A 23252-nucleotide genomic window follows, 5' to 3' on the forward strand; every position below is an offset into this window, starting at 1 on the left:
TCCAAAGTGCTGGGATTACAGGCATGAGCCACCATGCCCGGCCTATTTTTTATATTTAATATCACATTGTTTATACCAAAGCATATCATTCAACCATACTATCCTCTACCATTGCCCTTTTTTTTCCCCCCTTGAGTCAGGGTCTTACTCTATTGCCCAGGCTGGAGTGCAGTGGCGCAGTCATGGCTCACTGCAGCCTTGACCTCCTGGGCTCAAGTGATCCTCCTCAGTCTCCCGAGTAGCTGGGACTACAGGCATGCGCTACCATGCCCAGCTAATTTTAAAATTTTTGTAGAAATGGGGGTGTCACTATATTGCCCAGCCTGGTCTTGAACTCCTGAGCTCAAGTGATCCACCTCAGGCTTCCAAAGTGGTGGGATTATAGGCATGAGACACTGTGCCCAGCCCCATTGCTCTTTTGGATTACTATATTGTTGGCTTAGTTCTCTCTTTCATCCAGATTTTTGACATCATCTTGGCAGATGTCAATGACTATATAAATAATAACAGGAACAACAATAGTGATAAAATAGCTTACTCATATTGAACACTTTCTGTGTGCCAGGCTTTTTCCTAAGCACTTTACATTTATTAACTAATTTAATCCTAATAGCAGCCATATGAAATAAATACTATTATTCCCATTTTACAGATGAAACTAAAACAGGCCAAGTAACTTCCCCAAGATCATAAGTACTAGTAAGTAATCACTATGCTGAGTTTCCTTTGTAACTACCCTTAACTGTAAAATTTCTTGAATTGAACTTAAGCAAACATTGGCTTCATTCTGCTCTAGTTGTTTAGTGTTATGGCCACATCTTTAACTTAGTCATCATGTTAAGGTCTCAAATTCACCTTCAAGTCTTAAACTGTGATAATTGATAGCTTTCACTTTCATAATCACTTTATGTGTGTTCTCCTACTCTAAGTCTCCTAAACCGTCAGCCTCTTCCAGATTTTACTTCTTTTCCTTCCTTTTCTATACCACGACTTCTGGGTTGCATTGCTTGCAGTTTTTATTCTTTCTAATTATTCTTCAGGACTTACTATGCAGAAGCCAGCCTCACATCATCCCTACCATCCATACCCTCCAGTCTTACTCTGTGTCATGGAGAAACCTACATAGTGCTGGGGATTAGTGCCACAATTAAGGTGTAATCTGAGGTCTCCCTTAAATCTGTCTTTGGTCCCTGTCGGAGCAGTTCTGCTTAGTTCCCTCCCCATTTCTCCACAGTTGCTATTATAAAATCTGGACCCCTTGACTCAAACCTCTCACTGCCCCATGCTTGGCAGAATACCTTGCCTGCCACCTCATAGGAAAAAAGGACATGGACTCCCTGAGCTTTCCCTTCCTCTACTTATAAACTTCTCTGCCCTCCTTCTTCCATTCTTTCCTCCAGTGTGAGAAAGAGGTTACTCTGTCTTGGCCTCTGTTAGGGATAGCACTGTTCTAATCTGTAGGAACTTGCAGTATTGGTTACTCTTCTTTTCCCTGCAGTACTTCCCCACTGTTCTTTTTTTTTTTTTGAGACCGAGTCTTATTCTGTCACTGAGACTGGAGTGCAGTGGCCTGATCTTGGCTCACTACAACCTCTGCCTCCCGGATTCAAGTGATTCTCTTGCCTCAGCCTCCCGAGTAGCTGGGACTACAAACATGTGTCACCATGCCCGGCTAATTTTTGTATTTTTAGTAGAGATGGGGTTTCACCATGTTGGCCAGGCTGGTCTCAAACTCCTGACCTCAGGTGATCTACTCGCCTCGGCCTTCCAAAATATTGGGATTACAGGCGTGAGCCATTGTGCCCAGCCTTTTCCACTGTTCTTTAACACACCAGGCACAGTCCTACCATAGGGCCCTTGCTCTTCCTCTTTTTCTTTCTTTTTTTTTTTTTGAGACAGTCTTGCTGTGTCTCCCAGGCTGGGGTGCAGAGGCGCAGTCTCCTGGGTTCAAGCAATTCTCCTGCCTCAGCCTCCTGAGCAGCTGGGATTATAGGCACCCGCCACCAAGCCTGGCTAATTTTGTATTTTTAGTAGAGACGGTGTTTCACTATGTTGGCCAGGCTGGTCTTGAACTTTTGGCCTCAGGTGATCCGCCTGCCTCAGCCTCTCAGAGTGCTGAGATTACAGGCGTGAGCCACCGCACCTGGCTGCTCTTACTCTTTCTTCTGCCTGGAATACTTTTCCCGTTGAGATCTTCTTGGCTAACTCCTTCACCTCTTTCAAGTCTTTGCTTAAATCTCAGCACGTCAGCAGGCCCACCCTGACCTCATTTATGCACCTGCACAACACTCCTTCCCACCACAATCTTGATCCCCCTGACTTTGCTGTACTCCCCCATGATGCTGATTACATTCTCTATTCTCTATACCTGATTTATTATTTTTAATGTTCTCCCTCTCCCTACTAGAATGTAAATTCCTCCATGACAAGGAGGTTTATCTTTTTTGTTCACTGATTATTTTTCCCAGGAACTGCCTGTTGCATTGTAGGCACCCAGTAAATAGCTATTGAATAAAGTATAGAAATGTGCAAGTCTTTCCTATTATAAATAAAGGAATGGGGGGAGGAAAAACCCTCCTTCGTTTCTGTTCCTTCCAATAAATCCTTCATTCCTATTTGCTCTCTCCTGCTCATCATAGCCAGGCTCTGACAGTATCATGGATACTGGCATTTCCCACTTCTGTGCCAACCCACTACAGACTGGCTTCAGTGTCCCCTCCTGCCCCCCCCCACTTCATGGATACTGCCGTTGCTCTGGTTTCCAGCCTTTATTGCTGAAACCAGGAGGCATACTTCACACTTTTGGAGTACTAAGTATGTTACTCATTTCGTTTTTTTCTTCCTTGAACTTTTGGCTACTTCTGTTTGTGGGCTGGTTTCAGTCTTCTGAAACTGCTGTTTTTCTGGCCACTCACATGGCTATTAAATTCATTCAACATAAATCTTTGTGCAACATTTTTTTTTTTTTTTTTTTTTGAGACAGAGTCTCGCTGTCATCCAGGCTAGAGTGCAGCGGTGTGACCTTGGCTCACTGCAACCTTCATCTCCCGGGTTCAAGCGATTCTCCTGCCTCAGCCTCCCGAGTACCTGGGATTACAGTCATGTGCCACCATACCCAGCTAATTTTTGTATTTTTAATAGAGATGGGGTTTCACCGTGTTGGCCAGGCTGGTCTTGAACTGATCTCAAGTGATCCACCCGCCTTGGCCTCCCAAAGTGCTGGGATTATAGGTGTGAGCCACGACGCCCAGCCGATCTTTATGTAACTTTTAAAAGCTTGCTGTGTTGTTTGGTTTTATTTGTTTTTAGGAACTAGAACTTCAACTATACAACATATTTACAGTGTTAAATAGCAGAATAGGCTATTACAGGAAGTTTTTATTTATTTATAATTTATACCAGTTACTACTTCTAGAAAGGATTTGAGCAGCTTACCACAAATATATACAGTGAAGCTATTAAAATATAAATAAGTAAAAATTTGTGTAACAAGAAAAAGTAAATGTATAGATTGCCTCGGCTAATGTGGTTATTGTAATTTAATTTGGAAACATGGAATTTAATGCAAAAAGGGAAAGATAAATTGTACAATTTTCATTCTGGTAAAAGAAAGCCTAATAGTTTGTCAAGAGAAACCTTTTTTCCTAGTATTAAATTCTAAAGACGTTCTAAGAGAAAATTGTTATAAACATCCTGATATAAAGAGATACGTACGGCCGGGTGCGGTGGCTCACGCCTGTAATCCCAGCACTTTGGGAGACCGAGGCTGGTGCATCACTGAGGTCAGGAGTTTGTGACCAGCCAACATGGAGAAACCCTGTCTCTACTAAAAATACAAATTTAGCCAGGCATGGTGGTGCATACCTGTAATCCCAGCTACTCGGGAGACTGAGGCAGGAGAATCGCTTGAACCTGGGAGGCAGAGGTTGCGGTGAGCTGAGATCGTGCCATTGCACTCCAGCCTGGGCAATAAGAGCAAAACTCCATCTTAAAAGTAAAAAATAGGCCGGGCCTTATGGCTCATGCCTGTAATCCCAGCACTTTGGGAGGCCGAGGCAGGCGGATCAGCTGAGGTTGGGAGTTCGATACTAGCCTGACCAACATGGGGAAACCCTATCTCTACTAAAAATACAAAAAAATCAGCTGAGTGTGGTGGTGCATGCCTGTAATCCCAGCTACTCGGGAGGCTGAGGCAGGAGAATCACTTGAACCCAGGAGGCAGAGGTTGTCCGTAAGCTGAGATCGTGCCATTGCACTCCAGCCCGGGCAACAAGAGTGAAACTCGTCTCAAAAAAATAAAAAATAAAGACTTACTAGGGCTGGGGACAGTGGCTCACACCTGTAATCCCAGCACTTTGGGAGGCCTAGGTGAGAGGATTGCTTGCGCCCAATAGTTCGAGATCAGCCTGGGCAGTGAAGCAGGATCTCATCTCTATTAAAAATAAATTTGGTGGCCGGGCGCGGTGGTTCATGCTTGTAATCCCAGCACTTTGGGAGGCTGAGGCAGGCGGATCACCCGAGGTCAGGAATTCGAGACCAGCCTGACCAATATGGAGAAACTCCGTCTCTACTAAAAATACAAAATTAGCTGGGTGTGCTGGCACATGCCTGTAATCCCAGTTACTCGGGAGGCTGAGGCAGGAGAATCACTTGAACCCAGGAGGCTGAGGTTGCGGTGAGCCGAGATCGCGAGCCATTGCACTCCAGCCTGGGCAACAAGAGTAAAACTCCGTCTCAAAAAAAAAATTAGCTAGGTGTGGTGGCATGTGCCTATAGTCCCAATAACTCCAGAGGCTGAGGGAGGAGGATTGCTTGAGCCTGGGAGATTGAGGCTGCAGTGAACTGTGATTGTTCCACTGTATTCCAGCCTGGGCAACAGAGTGAGACCCTGTTTCAGTAAATAGATGGATAGATAGGTAGATAGATAGGTAGATAGATAGATACGTAGATAGATAGATAGATAAATAGATAGATAGATAGATAGATAGATATGTACTAAATGTTTTCAACAGCTTCTTTGAGTAAAAGGAAGAAATGTTCTTCAAATACCTTTACAAAATAAAATAAAAAATAAACAGGGCAGTGATGCATGCCTGTAGTACCCAGCTACTCCTGAGGCTGAGGTGGGAGGATTGCTTGAGCCAAGGAGTTTTGAGGCTGCTGTGAGCTTCGTTCACACCACTGCACTCCAACCTGGGCAGTGAAAAAGTGAGACCCCTTTTCTTTGTTTTTTTTTTTTTTTTTCTTTTTTGAGACAGAGTTTTGCTCTTGTCGCCCAGGCTGTAGTGCAATGATGCCATCTTGGCTCACTGCAACGTCCGCCTCCCAGGTTCAAGCTATTCTCCTGCCTCAGCTTCCTGAGTAGCTGGGATTATAGGCGTCTGCCACCAAGCCCAGCAGATTTTTGCAGTTTTAGTAGAGACGGAGTTTCACCGTGTTGGCCAGGCTGGTCTCGAACTCCTGACTCAAGTGATCCACCCACCTCGGCCTCCCAAAGTGCTGGGATTACAGGCATGTGCCACTGAGCCTGGCCAGATAGTAGTTAAAACATTTGGGGAGCATGACTGAGCCTGTTTAGCCATATTGGAGATTGAAAATCTGATATGTCAGGAGACTACTCTTGTGTAGTCTGATTCTTGGATTGGGTTAGAATACAGAAAGAGGCTTTTTTTTTTTTGACATGGAGTCTCGCTCTGTCACTCAGGCTGGAGTGTAATGGTGTGATCTTGGCTCACTGCAACCTCCACCTCCGAGGTTCAAGCAATTCTCCTGCCTCAGCCTTCTGAGTAGCTGGGATTACAGGCTTGCACCACCACGCCCAGCTAATTTTTGTATTTTTAGCAGAGACGGGATTTCACCATGTTGACCAGGCTGGTCTCGAACTCCTGACCTCAAATAATCTGTCCACCTTGGCCTCCCAAAGGGCTGGGATTACAGGCATGAGCTATTGCGCCTAGCCTGCTTTTCTAATATATGATTCATTTTGAACTTCCACAGCATGCCCCATGGTTAACTTTTATCCACAGAGTCAAAAATCAAGAATAAATAGTGACTACATACAGACACACACACACACACACACACCAATGCTTAAGTTTTGGGGGGCCATTTTATCAGTATATCCATTGTCAGCAGCACAGTGTTTGGTCCGAAAACCTGCTTGGTCTTCATGGAAAGTATTGGACTGAGAAATGCAAAATGTGATATAAGGAGGACTTTTTCATAGCTACAAAAATTTATTTTTGGGTACATGTTCATTCTTTAAATTATAATTCACGCTTTAAAATGTAATCCAGAGGAAAATATTATCTTTTAAATAGCTACTTGTTTCAAATTTGTTTTTGTATAACAAACTGTGCTAATATTGAATTAATTAATTAATTAATTTAGACAGTGTCTTGCTCTGTCGCCCAAGTTGGAGTGCATTGGTGCGATCTTGGCTCATTGCAACCTGTGCCTCCCAGTTTCAAGCGATTCTCATGCCTCAGCCTTCTAAGTAGCTGGCACTACAGGCGTGCGCCACCATGCCTGGCTAATTCTAGTATGGAATTTAAAAGACTGCATTTCTGTTTAATTCTAACAAACTTACTGAATAAAGTATTAGTATATGAGAGGTAAGGGAACTACTGACTGCAACATAGGGGCAGAATGAAATAAATGGAAAACTGAGGAATCAGTAGAGCGATTTTATGGAGCAAAGGAAAAAAAAGGTATGCCCTTTCACTCAGAAAAATAAAAGGTATGCCCTTTTACTCAGAAAAGCAGACGGATATTAAGAAATGAATTAATGCATCCTGCTCCATGGTCTCATTTGACCTTGTCCTTGAAAGATGTGAACTTGTAATAGGTTGAGAAGGGAGATTGGGCTTCTAGGAATCCATGTGTGTAGTGTAGGAAGGTGGTGGCTAGTGGAGAAGAAGGCTTAGAGTTGGGCAAGGAAAGCTGAGACAGGGGAAGTAGGTTGGATTGTGGAGGCCCTTGAACTTTTAGGTTATGCTCTGAGGCTGTGGCAACCAACTGAAGGTTTTTAAGGAGAAGCAATGGCATGAACTGATCATTTTTTTAGGAATATAATCCTGGCTATTTTCTGTAGAAAAGGGATGTTACAAACACAAACCAACCAAAAAACTAGTATTATTTCATTCTTGTTTATCACTTTACTGAAAGATCAATTTGAATCTTTCAGAGCAGTTTTGAAAACTCAGGCTGATTTAGAGTATGTATGGTTACCTTTTCTACCTTTCTGCTCTGGCTTTCAAAACTTGGAAGATGTATTTTTTTGCTAATTATTAAGAAATGTTGTTTTCCTATAACTTCTTAAAACTACTCTGTAGGCCAGGTATGGTGGCTCATGCCTGTAATCCCAGCACTTTGGGAGGCCGAGGCGGGCGGGTCACGAGGCCAGGAGTTCCAGACCAGCCTGGCCAACATAGTGAAACCCTGTCTCTACCAAAAATACAAAAATCAGCCAGGTGTGGTGGCACGCACCTGTAGTCCCAGCTGCTCGGGAGGCTGAGGCAGGAGAATCGCTTGAACCTGGGAGGCAGAGGTTGCAGTGAGCCGAGACGGCTATTGCACTCCATCTAGCCTGGGTGACATAGCAAGACTGTCTCAAAAACAAAACAAAACAACAAAACAAAAAACACCTCTGTAAAATTATTGTTTCTCGCTGGATTTTAAACTTGATTTCAGACTTACATAAGTAATTCTTTAAAGGAGCAGGGAGTTTTGAAGCTGTAAGTCTTTGATGGATGTCTATTATAATGGGTACTGTTTATAGTAGTAGAGAAGTAACAGAATAACTTTCTGTAGTCCACTTAACTGTAGCTTCAAATGACTGCATAAAATTTTCATTAAATTTTGAAGATGGTCACAAGATTTTTTTTTTTTTTTTTCCAGACGGAGTCTTCTCTGTCTCCAGGCTGGAGCGCAGTGGCGCGATCTCAACTCACTGCAACCTCCGCCTCCTGGGTTTAAGCAATTCTCCTGCCTCAGCTTCCTGAGCAGCTAGGACTACAGGCACGTGCCACCACACCCAGCTAATTTTTGTATTTCTAGTAGAGGCGGGGTTTCACCATGTTGGCCAGGATGGTCTTGATCTCTTGACCTCGTGATCCTCCCGCCTCGGCCTCCCAAAGTGCTGGGATTACAGGTGTGAGCCACCGCACCCAGCCTGAAGGTTTTACCAAGAGACAGTAAATTCAGAAAAAATATTTAGGTTTAGGTCGTTTTGGGAAAGTAATTAAATATAAACTTCTAAAAAGGATAGATGTTATTAGCACATCACAATGCCCAGCTAATTTTTGTGTGTGTTTTTTTTTTTTTTTTGTAGAAATAGGGTTTCACATGTCGCCTAGGCTGGTCTTGAACTCCTGAGCTCAAGCCATCTGCCTGCCTTGGCCTCTGAAAGTGCCAGAATTGCCGGGCACGGTGGCTCACGCTTGTAATCCCAGCACTTTGGGAGGCCGAGGCGGGCGGATCCCGAGGTCAGGAGATCGAGACCACGGTGAAACCCCGTCTCTACTAAAAATACAAAAATTAGCCGGGCGTGGTGGCCGGGCGCCTGTAGTCCCAGCTACTCGGAGAGGCTGAGGCAGGAGAATGGCTTGAACCCAGGAGGCGGAGCTTGCAGTGAGCCGAGATTGCGCCACTGCACTCCAGCCTGGGTGACAAAGGGGGACAATTTCTCACCAAAAAAAAAAAAAAAAAAAGTGTCAGGATTACAGCAGGTGTGAGCCAGAGTGTACAGCCCTGACCATGGTTTTTGTTTGTTTGTTTGAGATGGAGTCTTGCTCTGTTGCCCAGGCTGGAGTGCAGTAGTGCGATAGCTCACTGCAACCTCCGCCTCCCGGCTTTAAGCAGTTCTCCTGCCTCAGCCTCCCGAGTAGCTGGGTTTACAGGTGCGTGTCACAACACCTGGCTAATTTTTTGTATTTTTAGTAGAGATGGGGTTTAACTGTGTTAGCCAGGATGGTCTCAATTTTCTGACCTTGTGATCTGTCCGCCTCGACCTCCCAAAGTGCTGGGATTACAAGCGTGAGCCGCTGTGCCCAGCCTGTTTTGTGTGTGTGTGTTTTAAGAGATGTTGTTGGCTCTGTTGTCCAAACTGGAGTGCAGTGATGGAACCATGGCTAATTGCAGCCTCCAACTCCTGGGCTCAAGTGATCTATCCACCTCAGCCTCTCAAGTAGCTGGGATTACCGGTGCATGCCACCACACGCAGCTAATTTAAACAAAAATATTTTTTGGTAGAGAGTGTCTCAATATGTTGCCCAGGCTGTTCTTGAACTTCTGGCCTCAAGTGATTCGTTCACTTCGGCCTCCCAAAGTGTTGGGATTATAGGCGTGAGGCACCATGCCTGGCCCCAGTTCATGGTTTTTATTTAATGCTGTTTAAATGTTAGTTTGTTGACATCCAGTTAAATAGGAATTCAACCAAAAAAATTAACTATTGTATTCAAGACCCATCCTGTGTTGTAGGGCAGCTGTCCCCATTCTTTTTGGCCCCAGGGACTGGTTTTGTGAAAGACAGTTTTTCCACAGACGGGGTTGGGGTGATGGTCTCAGGATGAAACTGTTCCACCTTAGATCATCAGGCATTAGATTCTCATAAGGAGTGTGCAACCTAGATCCCTCGCATGCACAGTTCACAGTAAGGTTTGCACTTCTATGAGACTCTGATGCCACCACTGATCTCACAGGAGGAGGAGCTCAGGCAATAATGCTCACTTGCCCACCGCTCACCTCCTGCTGTGTGGCCTGGTTTTTAACAGGCCACAGACCCGTACCACTCTGTGGCCTAGGGGTTGAGGACCCCTCTTGTAGAGGATTAGAAACTTGACTAAGGCCGGGTGTGGTGGGACATGCCTGTAGTCCCAGCTACTCGAGGCTGAGGCTGCAGTGAGCCTAGATGGTTCCACTGCACTCCAGTCTGGGTGGACAGAGTGAGGCCTTGTCTCAAACAAACAAACAAAAAATTAGCTGGGCATGGTGGTGCACGCCTGTAGCTCCAGCTGCTCGGGAAACTGAGGTAAGAGAGTCGCTTGAGCCTGGGAGGTTGAGGCTGCAGTGAGCCATGATTCCCTTGACAGAGCAAGACCTTGTCTGAAAAAAACAACAAAACAATAAAAAAAGTAATTTATTGTGCCTTGGGTAAGGTCAATGATTTGAAAAGTGTTAAATAGAGGAGCAATTGTATTTGGTTTTGGGGTGGAGAGAATCCATCAAGACTTTAGATGGGAGCAAGTGAGAAGGTCCTGGAAGAATAAATTGGAATTTAAAAAGAACAAGACGAAGGACACAGTGGGGAAAGGGAAGGTTGGAGCGGAAACACGGGGGCAGAAAAACTTGGGATGCATTCTGGAAGCCCTCTGGTGGGTGGTTGTAAAAGAATGTGGCTGGAAGGCAGTGTTCATGTGGGCTTGTAAAAATAGGTGGTTTATGTTGCAGAACACTTCGAATGCCATTGTGGGGAGTTCAGTCATTGCTTGGTAGACAGGAGGGGAACTTGGAGGATTTTGAAGTGGACAGTGATAGAAATAGATCTGTACTTCAGGAAGCTGAATCTTGGCAATATTATGTGGTACAGATAGGGCAGGTGAAAAGGGATAATTCACCTAATTGGATAACTGTGGTAAAGATAATAAAAAAGATTTTTAAAAAAGAAAATGGGGATATTGTGTAGTATGGATAGGGTAGGAGGAAGAGAGAGAAAGCTGGTTAAGAAGGCCTTGGGTGAGAACAATTGAAAGCCTAAAAGGTAATGGTGGTGGTAGTGTTGGAGAGATTTTATAGATATAAGCCATGTAATTTAGTGACTGATTAGATGGATAGACAAAGCAAGCTTTTAGCCTGTGTGAGAACAGCAGAATGGTGAGAACATTAAAAAGAAATAGAAAGGAGGCCAAAGAGCTGGTATTGTTTTGGGGAGAGAGGTTTCGGCTTTAGTTATGTGAGACTGAATGAAATGCTGGAAGGATGGCTAGGTAGAGGAGTCAAGTGTCGGTAGAAAAATGTATGTGTGTATATGTGGGGACATTAGGTATTAGAGATGTTAATGTTTTGGTTCATAGTTACAAATACATAGTACTTTATATCTAAAGCCCACCAAAGAGGTTTCAGCCTTTCTTGTCTTGTTTGTAACATTCAGCACTTTGATAGGTCCTAGGTAGAACACAAAAGAAAAAAGTCTTGTTTGTTTTTTAAAATTTAAATATCTACAGTGTTCAACAACTATCAACATTTTGGCAATTTAGTTCTGTCATACCCTAACAAATTCCTTAATATCATCTAATACCCAGCCTATCTTCAGACTACGCTGATTATCTAAAAAATGTATTTTTAGGCCGAGTGTGGTGGTTCACACCTATGATCCCAGCACTCGAAGGCTGAGGCTGGAAGAGTGCATGAGTCCAGGAGTTCGAGACCAGCCTGGGCAACGTAGCGAAACCCCGTCCCTACTAAAAATACAAAAAGCTAGCCAGGCGTGGTGGCATGTGCCTGTAATCCCAGCTACTTGGGAAGCTGAGGTGAGAGAATCACCTGGGCCCAGGAGGTCAAGGCTGCAGTGAGCTGAGATCGTGCCACTACACTCCCCAGCCTGGGCAACCAGAGTGAGACCCTGTCTCAAAAACAAACCAACAAGCAAACAAACAAAAACATTGTACTTGGTTGATAAATAACACAAGTCTTTTTTTTTTTTTTTTTTTTTTTTTGAGACGGAGTCTCGCTATCTTACCGGGCTGGAGTGCAGTGGTGTGATCTCGGCTCCCTGCAACCTCTGGCTCCCGGGTTCAAACAATTCTCCTGCCTCAGCCTCCCAAGTAGCTGGGATTACAGGTGCACATCACCGCTCCCGGCTAATTTTTGTATTTTAGTAGAGACGGGGTTTCACCATGTTGACCAGGATGGTCTTGATCTCTTGACCTCTTGGTCCACCCATCTCAGCCTCCCACAGTGCCAGGATGACAGGCATGAGCCACAGTGCCTGGCCTACAAGCCCAGGGTTATAAAACCCTGTCTCCCCAATTATGCTATTTGTTTGAAGAAACTGGTTGATTTATTCTGTAGATTGTTTCATATACTGAATTTGCCTGTTTACATCTTTGATGTGTCATCTAAGTTGCTTCTTTCCTCCCTATATGTCTTCTAAACTGGTAGTCAGATCTAAAGCTTGATGTTATTCAGGATTTGGTTTTTTAAAAAGTTTTTATTTTAAGGGGAGTGGGGCAAGAATACTTACTAAGCTGTGTATTTCCTTTGTTCGAGACCAGCCTGGCCAACATGGTGAAACCCCATCTCTACTAAAACCACAAAAATTAACCTGGTGTTGTGTTGGGCATCTGTAATCCCAGCTACTCGGTAGGCTGAGGCAGGAGAATCGCTTGAACCCATGAGGTCGAGGCTGCAGTGAGCCGAGATTGTGCCACTGCACTTCAGCCTGGGTGACAAGAGCAAAACTTCATCTCAAAAAAAAAGAGTTGGGAAAAGGTAACATTCTATAATTCTTTCATTTCTTCTGCATTTATTAGCTAGAATTTTTCTGTAAAGAACTTACCCTCAGCTGGGTGCTGTGGCTCACACCTGTAATCCTAGCACTTTGGGAGACTGAGGTGGGTGGATCATCTGAGGTCAGGAGTTTGAGACCAGCCTGGCCCACATGGTGAACGCTGTCTCTACTAAAAATACAAAAATTACCCGGGTGTGGTGGTGGGCTTCTGTAATCCCAGCTACTCGGGAGGCTGAGGCAGGAGAATTGCTTGAATCCAGGAGAAGGAGGTTGCAGTGAGCCAAGATCATGCCACTGCACTCCAGCCTGACCTGGGTGACAGAGTGAGACTCCATCTCAAAAAAAAAAAAAAGAAAAGAAAAGAAAAGAAAAAACTTACCTTCATCGACTATTTGGTTATCCTGGAATATTTTATACAGGCTATACAGACTAGATGTATGCTTAATTCTGTTTTATTTGTTGTTTTCAGGATAATGCATTTTTTCCCCTCTGTAACCATTGATCTATTAATGAAGTTTTTTAAAAAAAGTATCATAAGCTTATGAATTTATATATTTGATTTTTAAAAATCAATTTGCAGTCATTTTTTACATGTTAGGAACAAGAGAACGTTCTTTCTATTGGAAGTGACGTTGAAAGTCATGCTTTAGAGGGGTTGATCTTGCAACAGGGTTAAGCAGTGGTTTAAAGCAGTGCTTCTTAGCTGGGTATTTGTAACATAATCTTTGAAAATTAACCCAAATCAACAAATCCCTATCTGGGGCCTATCTGGAAACTGTTGAATACCATACTGGGAGAATCTAGACTCCTTTGTTTTTCAAAAGACCCCCGTGTCATTCTGTTTCATACAACTCTGTTTAAGGACTATTGGATCAAAGACTAAAAGCTCAAAGAACAGTCCAGCTATTGCAAGTGTCCTAGGTATGTGGTAGTAAGGACATGGATTGAGGTAATGTCAGTGGGAATGAGAGGAAGGGAGGGATAGAATAAAGCAACTTTATATCTTAGAAGTTTCCATATGGTATTTTGTGAATGATGTTGGTAATAATACAAGGTTTCAAAGAGTAGTGATAAAGATGACTCCAACATTTATGGTATCGGGGCCTGGGAGAATACTGTTGATAGACAGGGAAGATTGGCAGAGATTGCTAGTTTAGGGGAGAAGATAATGGTTTTTTGGGCATGAGGAGAGTTAAGATGATGGCTATATTTCAAAGGGAACTCTGGGAGGTTGCAATGTGTTTTATGTCTTGCTTTTTCTGAATGTATCATTCATTCTGTTGGCATAGTACTCAACTAGTGAATATAAATCATGCTACATTGATTGGGAAGGTTAATAAATGCTGTTTTCATTTGATACATGTGATCATAAAAATATTTGATATTTAAATAAAGAACCATCAGTTTAATGTAAAATAAAATGGGAAACAGACTAGAAAAAACATTGTAGCAAATAGAAAAAGATTAATATAAAAATATGTAAACATTTACAAAAAACAAAAAAATCAGTAAACTAGGCAAAGGACTTAAACAGATAATTCTCACAACTGAATACATTTCATTCATTTCATCAACATTTACTGAGGTCTTATGTCAGGTACTGTTGTAAGTGCTAGCAAACGAGACAGGAGATCTCTGAGCATTCTGGTGGTAGAGTGAGAGACAGACAGTGTGAGAGATGGACAATAGACATGCTCCAAAAAACAAGAATTTCAAATAGCGATGATGCTATTAAGAAAATTAGAGGCCAGATGGCCGGGTGCGGTGGCTCACGCCTGTAATCCCAGCACTTGGGGAGGCTGAGGCGGGTGGATCACGAGGTCAGGAGATCAAGCCATCCTGGCTAACATGGTGAAACCCTGTCTCTACTAAAAAAAAAAACACAAAAAATTAGCCGGGCACGGTGGTGGGCACCTGTAGTCCCAGCTACTCAGGAGGCTAAGGCAGGAGAATGGCGTGAACCTGGGAGGCGGAGTTTGCAGTGAGCCGAGATCACGCCACTGCACTCCAGCCTGGGCGATGGAGCGAGACTCCTTCTCAAAAAAAAAAAAAAAAAAAAAGAAAAGAAAATTAGGGGCCAGACGTGGTGGCCCACACCTGTAATCCCAGCACTTTGGGAGGCTGAGGCAGGAGTTTGAGAACAGACTGGACAACATAACAAGACTTTGTCTCTACAAATAAAATAAAATAAAATATTAGTTAGGTGTGTTGGTATGTGCCTGTAGTCGCAGCTATTTGGGAGGCTGAGGTGGGAGGATCACTTGAGCCCAGGAGTTCAAGGTTACAGTGAGCTATGATTGTGCCACTGTATGGTAGCCTGGACGGGTAGGGCATTGAGGTAGAGAGTGACTTTGGTTTTTATTTTATTTATTTATCCTTTTCTTGGGAACACATCGGTTATAGTGTTGTGTAGTTGGAGGTTAGCATTCCTAATTATCTGGAAAAAATATTGGTCAGATTTAAGTTCTGTTGTGGTTCCTGATAATTGGAATCGTAACTACTTTTCTTTTTTAGATTTTTCCTTTGTTTGGTTATTCTTTTTTTTTTTTTTTTTTGAGACGGAGTCTCGCTGTTGCCCAGGCTGGAGTGCAGTGGCGCGATCTCGGCTCACTACAGGCTCCGCCCACTGGGGTTCACGCCATTCTCCTGCCTCAGCCTCCCGCGTAGCTGGGACTACAGGCGCCCGCCACCTCACCTGGCTAATTTTTTTGTATTTTTAGTAGAGACAGGGTTTCACCGTGTTAGCCAGGATGGTCTCGATCTCCTGACCTTGTGATCCGCCCGCCTCGGCCTTCCAAAGTGCTGGGATTACAGGCGTGGGCCACCGCGCCCGGCCTGTTTGGTTATTCTTGAAAAAGATTTTATATTGGATAGAGTGTAGAGTTTTTCCTGACTAGAAAAATTGGTGGTTTCTTTTCTTTCTTTCTTTTTTTTTTTTTTGAGACGGAGTCTCACTCTGTGACCCAGGCTGGAGTGCAGTGGTGCGATCTCAGCTCACTGCAACCTCCACCTCCCGGGTTCAAGTGATTCTCCTGCCTCAGCTTCCCGAATAGCTGGGATTACAGGTGTGTGCCACCACGCCTGGTTAATTTTTGTATTTTTAGTAGAGATGGGGTTTCACCATGTTGGCTAGGCTGGTCTTGAACTCCTGACCTCAAGTGATCCACCCACCTCGGCCTCCCAAAGTGCTGGGATTACAGGCGTGAGCCACTGCACCCGGCCGGTTGTTTCTTACCGAAGTTACTTACTTGGATTCTTTTCACACAGTAGTGTTGGCTTTGTTCTGTTGGGAGGGAAACTATTCCTCTAAAAAATGTTCACATTTTTCCTATTACTTCATTCAGTAGTGAAATGTAATGATTTGACTCTGCCATGAGTCAGTGGCATATCTGAGGGATCTTTGAAGTTAAAGGAAATTGGCCAGGCGCAGTGGCTCACGCTTGTAATCCCAGCACTTTGGGAGACCGAGGCAGGTGAATCTGAGGTGAGGAGTTCGAGACCAGCCTGGTTGACATGGTGAAACCCTGTCTCTACTAAAAATACAAAAATTAGCTGGGCGTGGTGGCGTACGCCAGTAATCCCAGGTACTCAGGAGGCTGAGGCAGGAGAATTGTTGAATCCGGGAGGCAGAGGTTGCAGTGAGCCGAGGTCATGCCATTGCACTCCAGCCTGGGCGACAAGAGCAAAACTCCGTCTTAAAAAAGCACAAAACAAAAGAAAACCCAGAAGTTAAAGGAAATTACTGCATAGTTAAAGGAATTGATTAGAAAGTGTCTTTGTCCTTTGCTGTTTAATTACACAATATATACATCATGTAACCAAATGTTTCAAACTATAATTAATGTATAGAGAGTTCAGTGCACTTTCTTTTTTTTTTTTTTTTTTTTTTTTTTTTGAGATGGTGTCTTGCTTTGTCGCCCAGGCTGGAGTGCAGTGGTGGGGGATCTCAGGTTCACTGCAGCCTCTACCTCCTGGGTTCAAGTGATTCTCCTGCCTCAGCCTCCCTAGTAGCGGAGATCACAGGCGCACACCACCATGCCTGGCTAATTTTTGTATTTTTAGTAGAGATGGGGTTTTACCGTGTTGGCCAGGCTGGTCTCGAACTCCTGACCTCAAGTGATCCGCCCAGCTTGGCTTCCCAAAGTGCTGGGATTACAGGCATGAGCCACTACGCCTGGCCCAACGCACTTCTTTAAAGAGAAGTAGTAAGTGGTTTGCTCTTGGAAAGTTATCTGTTTAAGGAACTTCTTTAGCAAATAAACATTTTGTGTTTTTCGTTTATTATTGAAGATCGATCCAGAAACACATACAGAGAGAGATACCTGTTACTTTATAGTTATGCTTTTTATTAATAAATAGGGACTTTTTAGGTATAAGAAGGAGATAATAGAAAAGGAAAACAAATTTTAGTCTTTAATTTTCTATTTAATAATTTACTGTTGGGAATATAAGATTTATATGGGAGGCCAGGCACAGTGGTGTGTGCCTGTAGTCTGAGCTACTTGGGAGATTGAGGCAGGAGGATCACTTGAACCCTGGAGTTCAAAACCAACATAACAAGACCCCATCTCTTAAAAAACAAAACAAAACAAAACAAAAGATTTGCATGGGAGAAAAGGGATGAATGTCGTTTTTATAAATGGAAACAGAAATAGAACTAAGATAGTAGTTCTTATGCTTAAGTTAGCCAGTTCTTGCTTTAATTCTGACTATCTCATATGGAATTTTTTTCTTTTCAAAGGAAACTTGGCTATAACTTCAAAAGAAGATTTGATTCTTTATTTCTGGACTGCATATATACATATATATATATATATAACAAGGCCATTAAAATGTCGGGAGCCTCAGTGAAGGTGGCTGTCCGGGTAAGGCCCTTCAATTCTCGAGAGACCAGCAAGGAATCCAAATGCATCATTCAGATGCAAGGCAACTCGACCAGTGAGTACATGTTGTTTTCTCTCAGCTGTGTATCTTACTTTCCTTTCTTCCTTTCCCTGTCTTCTTGCTGTGTTCAGAATAGATGAACATTTGTATGTTAACACTTTGAACTTTGCTATTCTGAATGATCCACTGAATGTATTCTCGTCTGTGGTATTTGCTATGGTATATTTAAATATGGACTATTTATTTTACCCTGTACAATTGAGAAACCCTGAATATCTGAACTAATTTAGCAAGTGTTTATGCTTATTAAATTGAAATTTTAATGATAATAAAGGTATAAACAGTGCTTTTTGCCAAGTCCTAATGTGAAATATACCTATCAAGGCTGCAAGATTCATTGTTTTTCTTTCTAGATTTTAAATAATACTTGATTTTGCCAAGATGATCTTAGAACTTTTCAGTGATTCTTTGAGTTGAACAATGGATATAATATATAGTAAACTTATACATTATTACTAAAGCTATCAGTAGTTGCTTCATGGTTTGTTTCTCTATAGAATTGCTTAGGTGAAAAATGACTTAAGTTGTTTCTTTCATACCTGCACTACCAAACTTCTTGATATGGTTCCATAGGCAAATTATCAATTAAAATAGAGGTAGGCTCTATTGTCTTTAAATCTGTAATTTTGTGATACAGAAGAATCATCACCCTTTCAGGCACAAGTTACTGCTGAAGTACACATTCTAACCTCATTAGCTTGTGCTCCATTTGCCAGTGTTCTGTGTGCAGGAATCTACTGGTGGAAATGTTTGTTCCATCAAAATCTAGCTAGATATTGCAGTCCACATTTCGGGTAGTTCACATACAACTTTGAATGCTCCACTGCTTATACTCTTCTCTGAACTTGACAGATAACAGCTTGCAACAATCTTTTTTGAAAAAAAACATCTGAAGGCCGGGTGTGGTGGCTAATGCCTGTAATCCCAGCACTTTGGGAGGCGAGGGCAGGAGGATTACTTGAGTCCAGGAGTTGAGGCTGCAGTGAGCTGTATTCATGTCACTGCACTCCAGACGGGGCAATAGAGCAAGACCCTGCTTCAAAAAAAGGGTCTGTTCTTGAGACCCCATATATATATTTAAAAAAACTTAAAAGTAGAAGGCTAAACAGCTGTACCATTGTAGTTCACTCTTCTGTGTCAATATTGCAAACAGTTCTGTGAATTATATCCTATGAAAAATTGTCAAAGAAAAAGAGATGCTCGGGGCCGGGCGCGGTGGCTCACGCTTGTAATCCCAGCACTTTGGGAGGCCGAAGCGGGCGGATCACGAGGTCAGGAGATCGAGACCACGGTGAAACCCCGTCTCTACTAAAAATACAAAAAATTAGCCGGGCGTGGTGGCGGGCGCCTGTAGTCCCAGCTACTCGGAGAGGCTGAGGCAGGAGAATGGCGTGAACCCGGGAGGCGGAGTCCACTGCACTCACTGGCAAAATCCGTCTCAAAAAAAAAAAAAAAAAAAAAAAGAATGTAAAGTAGATTGGAATTGAATATTTAATTGAGATGGAGTCTCACTCTGTCGCCCAGGCTGGAGTGCAGTGGCATGATCTCAGGTGCCTGCTGCCACACCCGGCTAATTTTTGTATTTTTAGGGTTTCACCATGTTGGCCAGGCTGGTCTCAAACTGCTGACCTCAGGTGATCCACCCGCCTCGGCCTCGCAAAGTGCTGGGATTACAGGCATGAGCCACCACGCCTGGCCAAGTTTTGGTTTCCTCAACTATAAACTGGAGGTAATATTACATATTTTACTTATGTAGGTGGCTACCAAAGAGGGTTGTTTTCAGCACAGTGCTGAATGCCTAGTGGCTTTTCCACCATGCTTTGTCCAAAACCTTTCTAGAGAATAGGCTGAGTGGCTCTGCTCTGCCTTGAGTATCCTTTCCATCCCTTCTATCAGATTTGCAAGTTTGCTATAATGTTAGGCTGTAGGGATCACAGAGTTATACCATGGGACCCTGCCCTTAAGGAGCTTTTTTTTTTTTTTTTGAGATAGAATCTCACTTTGTCATTCATGCTGGAGTGCAGTGGTGTGATCTCGGCTCACTGGAACCTCTATCTCCTGGGTTCAAGTGATTCTCCTGCCTCAGCGTCTCGAGTAGCTGGGATTACAGGCACCCACCACCATGCCTGGCCAATTTTTATGTTTTTAGTAGAGATGGAGTTTCACCATGTTGGCCAGGCTCATTGCAAACTCCTGACTTCAAGTGATCCACCTGCCTTGGCCTCCCAGAGTGCTGGGATTATAGGCACGAGCTGCTGTGCCTGGCTGTTTTTTTTTGTTTTTTCTTTTTTTTTTTTGAGACAGGGTCTCGCTCTGTCACGCAGGCTGGAGTGCAGTGGTGCAATCGTGGCTCACCGCAGCCTTGACCTTCCAGGCTCAATCAATCCTCCTGTCTCAGCCTCCCAAGTAGCCGGGGCTACAGGCATGTGCCACTATGCCCGGCTAGTTTTTTCTATTTTCTGTAGAGACGGGGGCTCACTATATTGTGTAGGCTGGTCTTGAATTCCTGGGCTCGAGTGATCCTCGCCTTGGCCTCCCAAAGTGTTGGGATTGCAGGTATGAGCCACTGTACCCAGCCTCCCTTAAAGAGTTTTTAAAGTTTATGGTTGGAGAGACTAGACATACTAAAATAATTTCTTTTTTTTTTTGAGACGGAGTCTTGCTCTGTCTGTCACCCAGGCTCAAGTGCAGTGGCGTGGTCTCTGGGAGACCAGTGGCTGGTCTCCCACTCCTGATCTGAAACCTCTGCCTCTCGGGTTCAAGCGATTCTTCTGCCTCAGCCTCCTGAGTAGCTGGAATTACAGGCACCTGTCACCACGCCTGGCTAATTTTTGTATTTTTAGTAGAGATGGGGTTTCACCATGTTGGCCTGGCTGGTCTTGAATTCCTGACCTCAGGTCATCCACCTGCCTCAGCCTCCCAAAGTGCTGGGATTACAGGCGTGAGCCACCGTGCTCGGCCAAAATAATTTCAATACAGGATAAAAAGTGATCAAAGTGGTAATTGCCATAACAAAGGATTATTATTTTATTTTATTTTTTGAAACAGGATCTCACTCTTGTTACCCAGGCTGGAGTACAGTGGCACCATCTCGGCTCACTGCAACTTCCGCCTCCTGAGCTCAAGCGATCCTCCCACCTCAGCCTCCCTAGTAGTTGGGACCACAGGTACGCAGCACTATGCCCGGCAAGTTTTTGTAGTTTTAGTAGAGATGGGGTCTCACCATGTTGCCCAGGCTGGTCTCCCACTCCTGAGCTCAAGCAGTCCACCTGCCGTGGCCTCCCAAAGTGCTGGGATTATGGGCATGAGTCACTGCACCCAGCCAAAATAAAGGATTATTAAAAAGTATAGGCCAGGTGCAGTGGCCCATGCCTGTAATCCCTGTACTTTGGGAGGCCGAGGTGGGTGGATCACCTGAGGTCAGGAGTTTGAGACCAGCCTGACCAACATGATGAAACCTCGTCTCTACTAAAAATACAAAAAATTAGCTGGGCGTGGTGGAGTGTGCCTGTAATCGCAGCTACTCAGGAGGCTGAGGCAGGAGAATCACTTGAACCTGGGAGGTGGAAGTTGCAGTGAGCCGAGATCACACCACTGCACTCCAGCCTGGGCAACAAGAGCAAAACACTGTCTTAAAAAAAAAAAAAAAAAAAAAAGCGTAAATGTGAGTTTGACAGAGAGCAAATATAAGGATTTATTGATGATATTCCATTTAAGCTGGACCTTGGGATGTAAGATTTAAGCTAAACATACAGTATATTTGGGCCGGGCACGGTGGCTCAAGCCTCTAATCCCAGCACTTTGGGAGGCTGAGGCAGATGGGTCACAAGGTCAGAAGTTTTGAGATCAGCCTGGCCAATATGGTGAAACCCCATCTCTACTAAAAATACAAAAATTAGCCAGACATGGTGATGCATGCCTATAGTCCCAGCTACTCAGGTGGCTGAGGTAGAAGAATCGCTTAAACCCTGGAGGCGGAGGTTGCAGTGAGCTGAGATCATGCCACTGCACTCTAGCCTCAGTGGCAGAGCAAGACTCCATCTCAAAACAAACAAACAAACAAAAAAAAACCCATATAGTATATTTGGGAAAAATTTCAGAATTTGTAGCTTATTACAGCTTATTAGTGGCAGTGTTAGGACTAGATAATGGTACTCCTACCCTCAGCTGATTATAACACATTGTTTCCCTGCATGTACAATTTCGGCAGGAGTAATTTGTGACTTTTAAATTAGCATTAGTCTGCTGAAACAAAAATCCTCAGTAGGTTAATCAGCCTTGCAAAAATGCCGGTTAGTTTTCTAGCTAAATACTTTGTCCTGGCTCAGAGATTTATAGTCAATTTGGTTCCTTTGAAAGGTATCTGTTCTTGGAAGGCAATTAATCATATGAGAACCATTATATCTATTGTATGAGGAACTTTTTTCTGTAGAATATTTGCATTTTCCATTTTCTACTTGTTTTCTGTTTCTGTTTTCAGCCTTCTATGGCAATTTCTTAGTAATTTGACTAATATGTATGCCAAATAATTTTTAAGTGAGAGATTTTTAACATTTGTGTGAAAGATGATATGTTTAGAAAGTATTATTGGCTTTTTTTTTTTTTTTAAACACCATTGGGCTTAGATTGGAAGTGGGCATGCATTTTGAACATAGACTTGTTGGAAATGAATATGCTGTACACATGCGTTAGCTGCATTAAAAAGGCTGCTTTGCTGGCAAGCTGGCCTGGACTGCTGCTCACAAGGATTATAACTGATTGCAGATGGAATGCACTAGAATGTTTCTGCCATAAACTCTCTTATGAAAAAGTAGAAGAGTATGAAGAGTAGTTTAGGGAATGTGCTAAATCTGAAAACTTTATTTAAGCACTTTCTGGTCTTGGAGGAAATATTTTCCATGGCACAAATAAATGTTACTGCCTTGACATTTTGGAGTCCCAAGCACATGCAAATGGCTCTGTTCAATAATATCCCATTATATTCCAAGGTTCTCCCACTTTAGAAGCATTTCTTATTGTCTAATTACTTGGTAAAAAGGGAAATGAGCCAAAGTGAATGATCTAACCGCTTACATTTATGGTTAGGTTATTTGTGTAAATCTGGAGACATTAAACCTGTATAAATGCACTCAAAAATAGGAGGTAGATAAAATTGGTTTTCACTTGTAATATGAGGTACACTCCATCAAGTGACTGAACTGTGATATTTTACTTTATTTTTACCCACAAATTGTCTCTTGCCCTTTGGTGAATTTCGTTCATATATTTAACAACCTTCCTTTGCCAGGACCTTTTTTTTTCCCAGTGCCCAATCTTGGTTGGGATAGAAGTAGCCCTGACTTTTTTTTCCTGTTTATTACTCACATTATATGTCTTATAGGCTTTTTCATTCACACATACATTTCTAAACCAAATGCCGCACAGCGTAACTGATACAAATAATGATTTCATGTCCACTATTGAAAATTTGGGGCTGGGTGCAGTGACTCAATGCCTGTAATCCCAGTACTTTGGGAGGCTGAGGCAGGCGGATTGCTTGAGTCCAGGAGTTTGAGACCAGCCTGGGCAACGTGGCGAAACCGTCTCTACAAAAAATACAAAAAAGCTAGCTGGGCGTGGTGGTGCGCACCTGTAGTCCTAGCTACTAGAGAGGCTGAGGTGGGAGGATCACTTGAGCCCTGGAGGTCAAGGCTGCAGTGAGCCGTGATCACGCCACTGTGCTCTAGCCTGGGCAATGGAGTGAGACACTGTTTCAGGAAAAAAGAAAGAAAGAAAATTTAGGATGGAGGAAAGGCAAAAT

At 43.4% G+C, this 23252-nt stretch overlaps 1 protein-coding gene across 13 annotated transcripts in view; it reads left to right on the forward strand.

Moving 5' to 3' along the window:
• Positions 1–525: 525 nt before the first annotated feature.
• KIF1B (kinesin family member 1B) overlaps positions 526–23252 on the forward strand; it is a 170583-nt gene continuing 147856 nt past the window's right edge. For 6 of the 13 annotated variants that reach the window (XM_032758867.2, XM_032758874.2, XM_032758869.2 and 3 more), the window contains exon 1: positions 17233–17446. In XM_032758867.2, the coding sequence (XP_032614758.1) occupies positions 17341–17446 (106 nt within the window). In that variant the 5' untranslated portion in view covers positions 17233–17340. Of the gene's footprint in view, positions 700–17217; positions 17447–23252 lie in introns of those variants that run through there. The other 7 variants (XM_032758878.2, XM_032758879.2, XM_032758881.2 and 4 more) reach the window with 4 other exon arrangements.

Source organism: Hylobates moloch, unplaced genomic scaffold (genome assembly GCF_009828535.3).
Source record: "Hylobates moloch isolate HMO894 unplaced genomic scaffold, HMol_V3 SCAFFOLD_9, whole genome shotgun sequence".
Taxonomy (NCBI): domain Eukaryota; kingdom Metazoa; phylum Chordata; class Mammalia; order Primates; family Hylobatidae; genus Hylobates; species Hylobates moloch.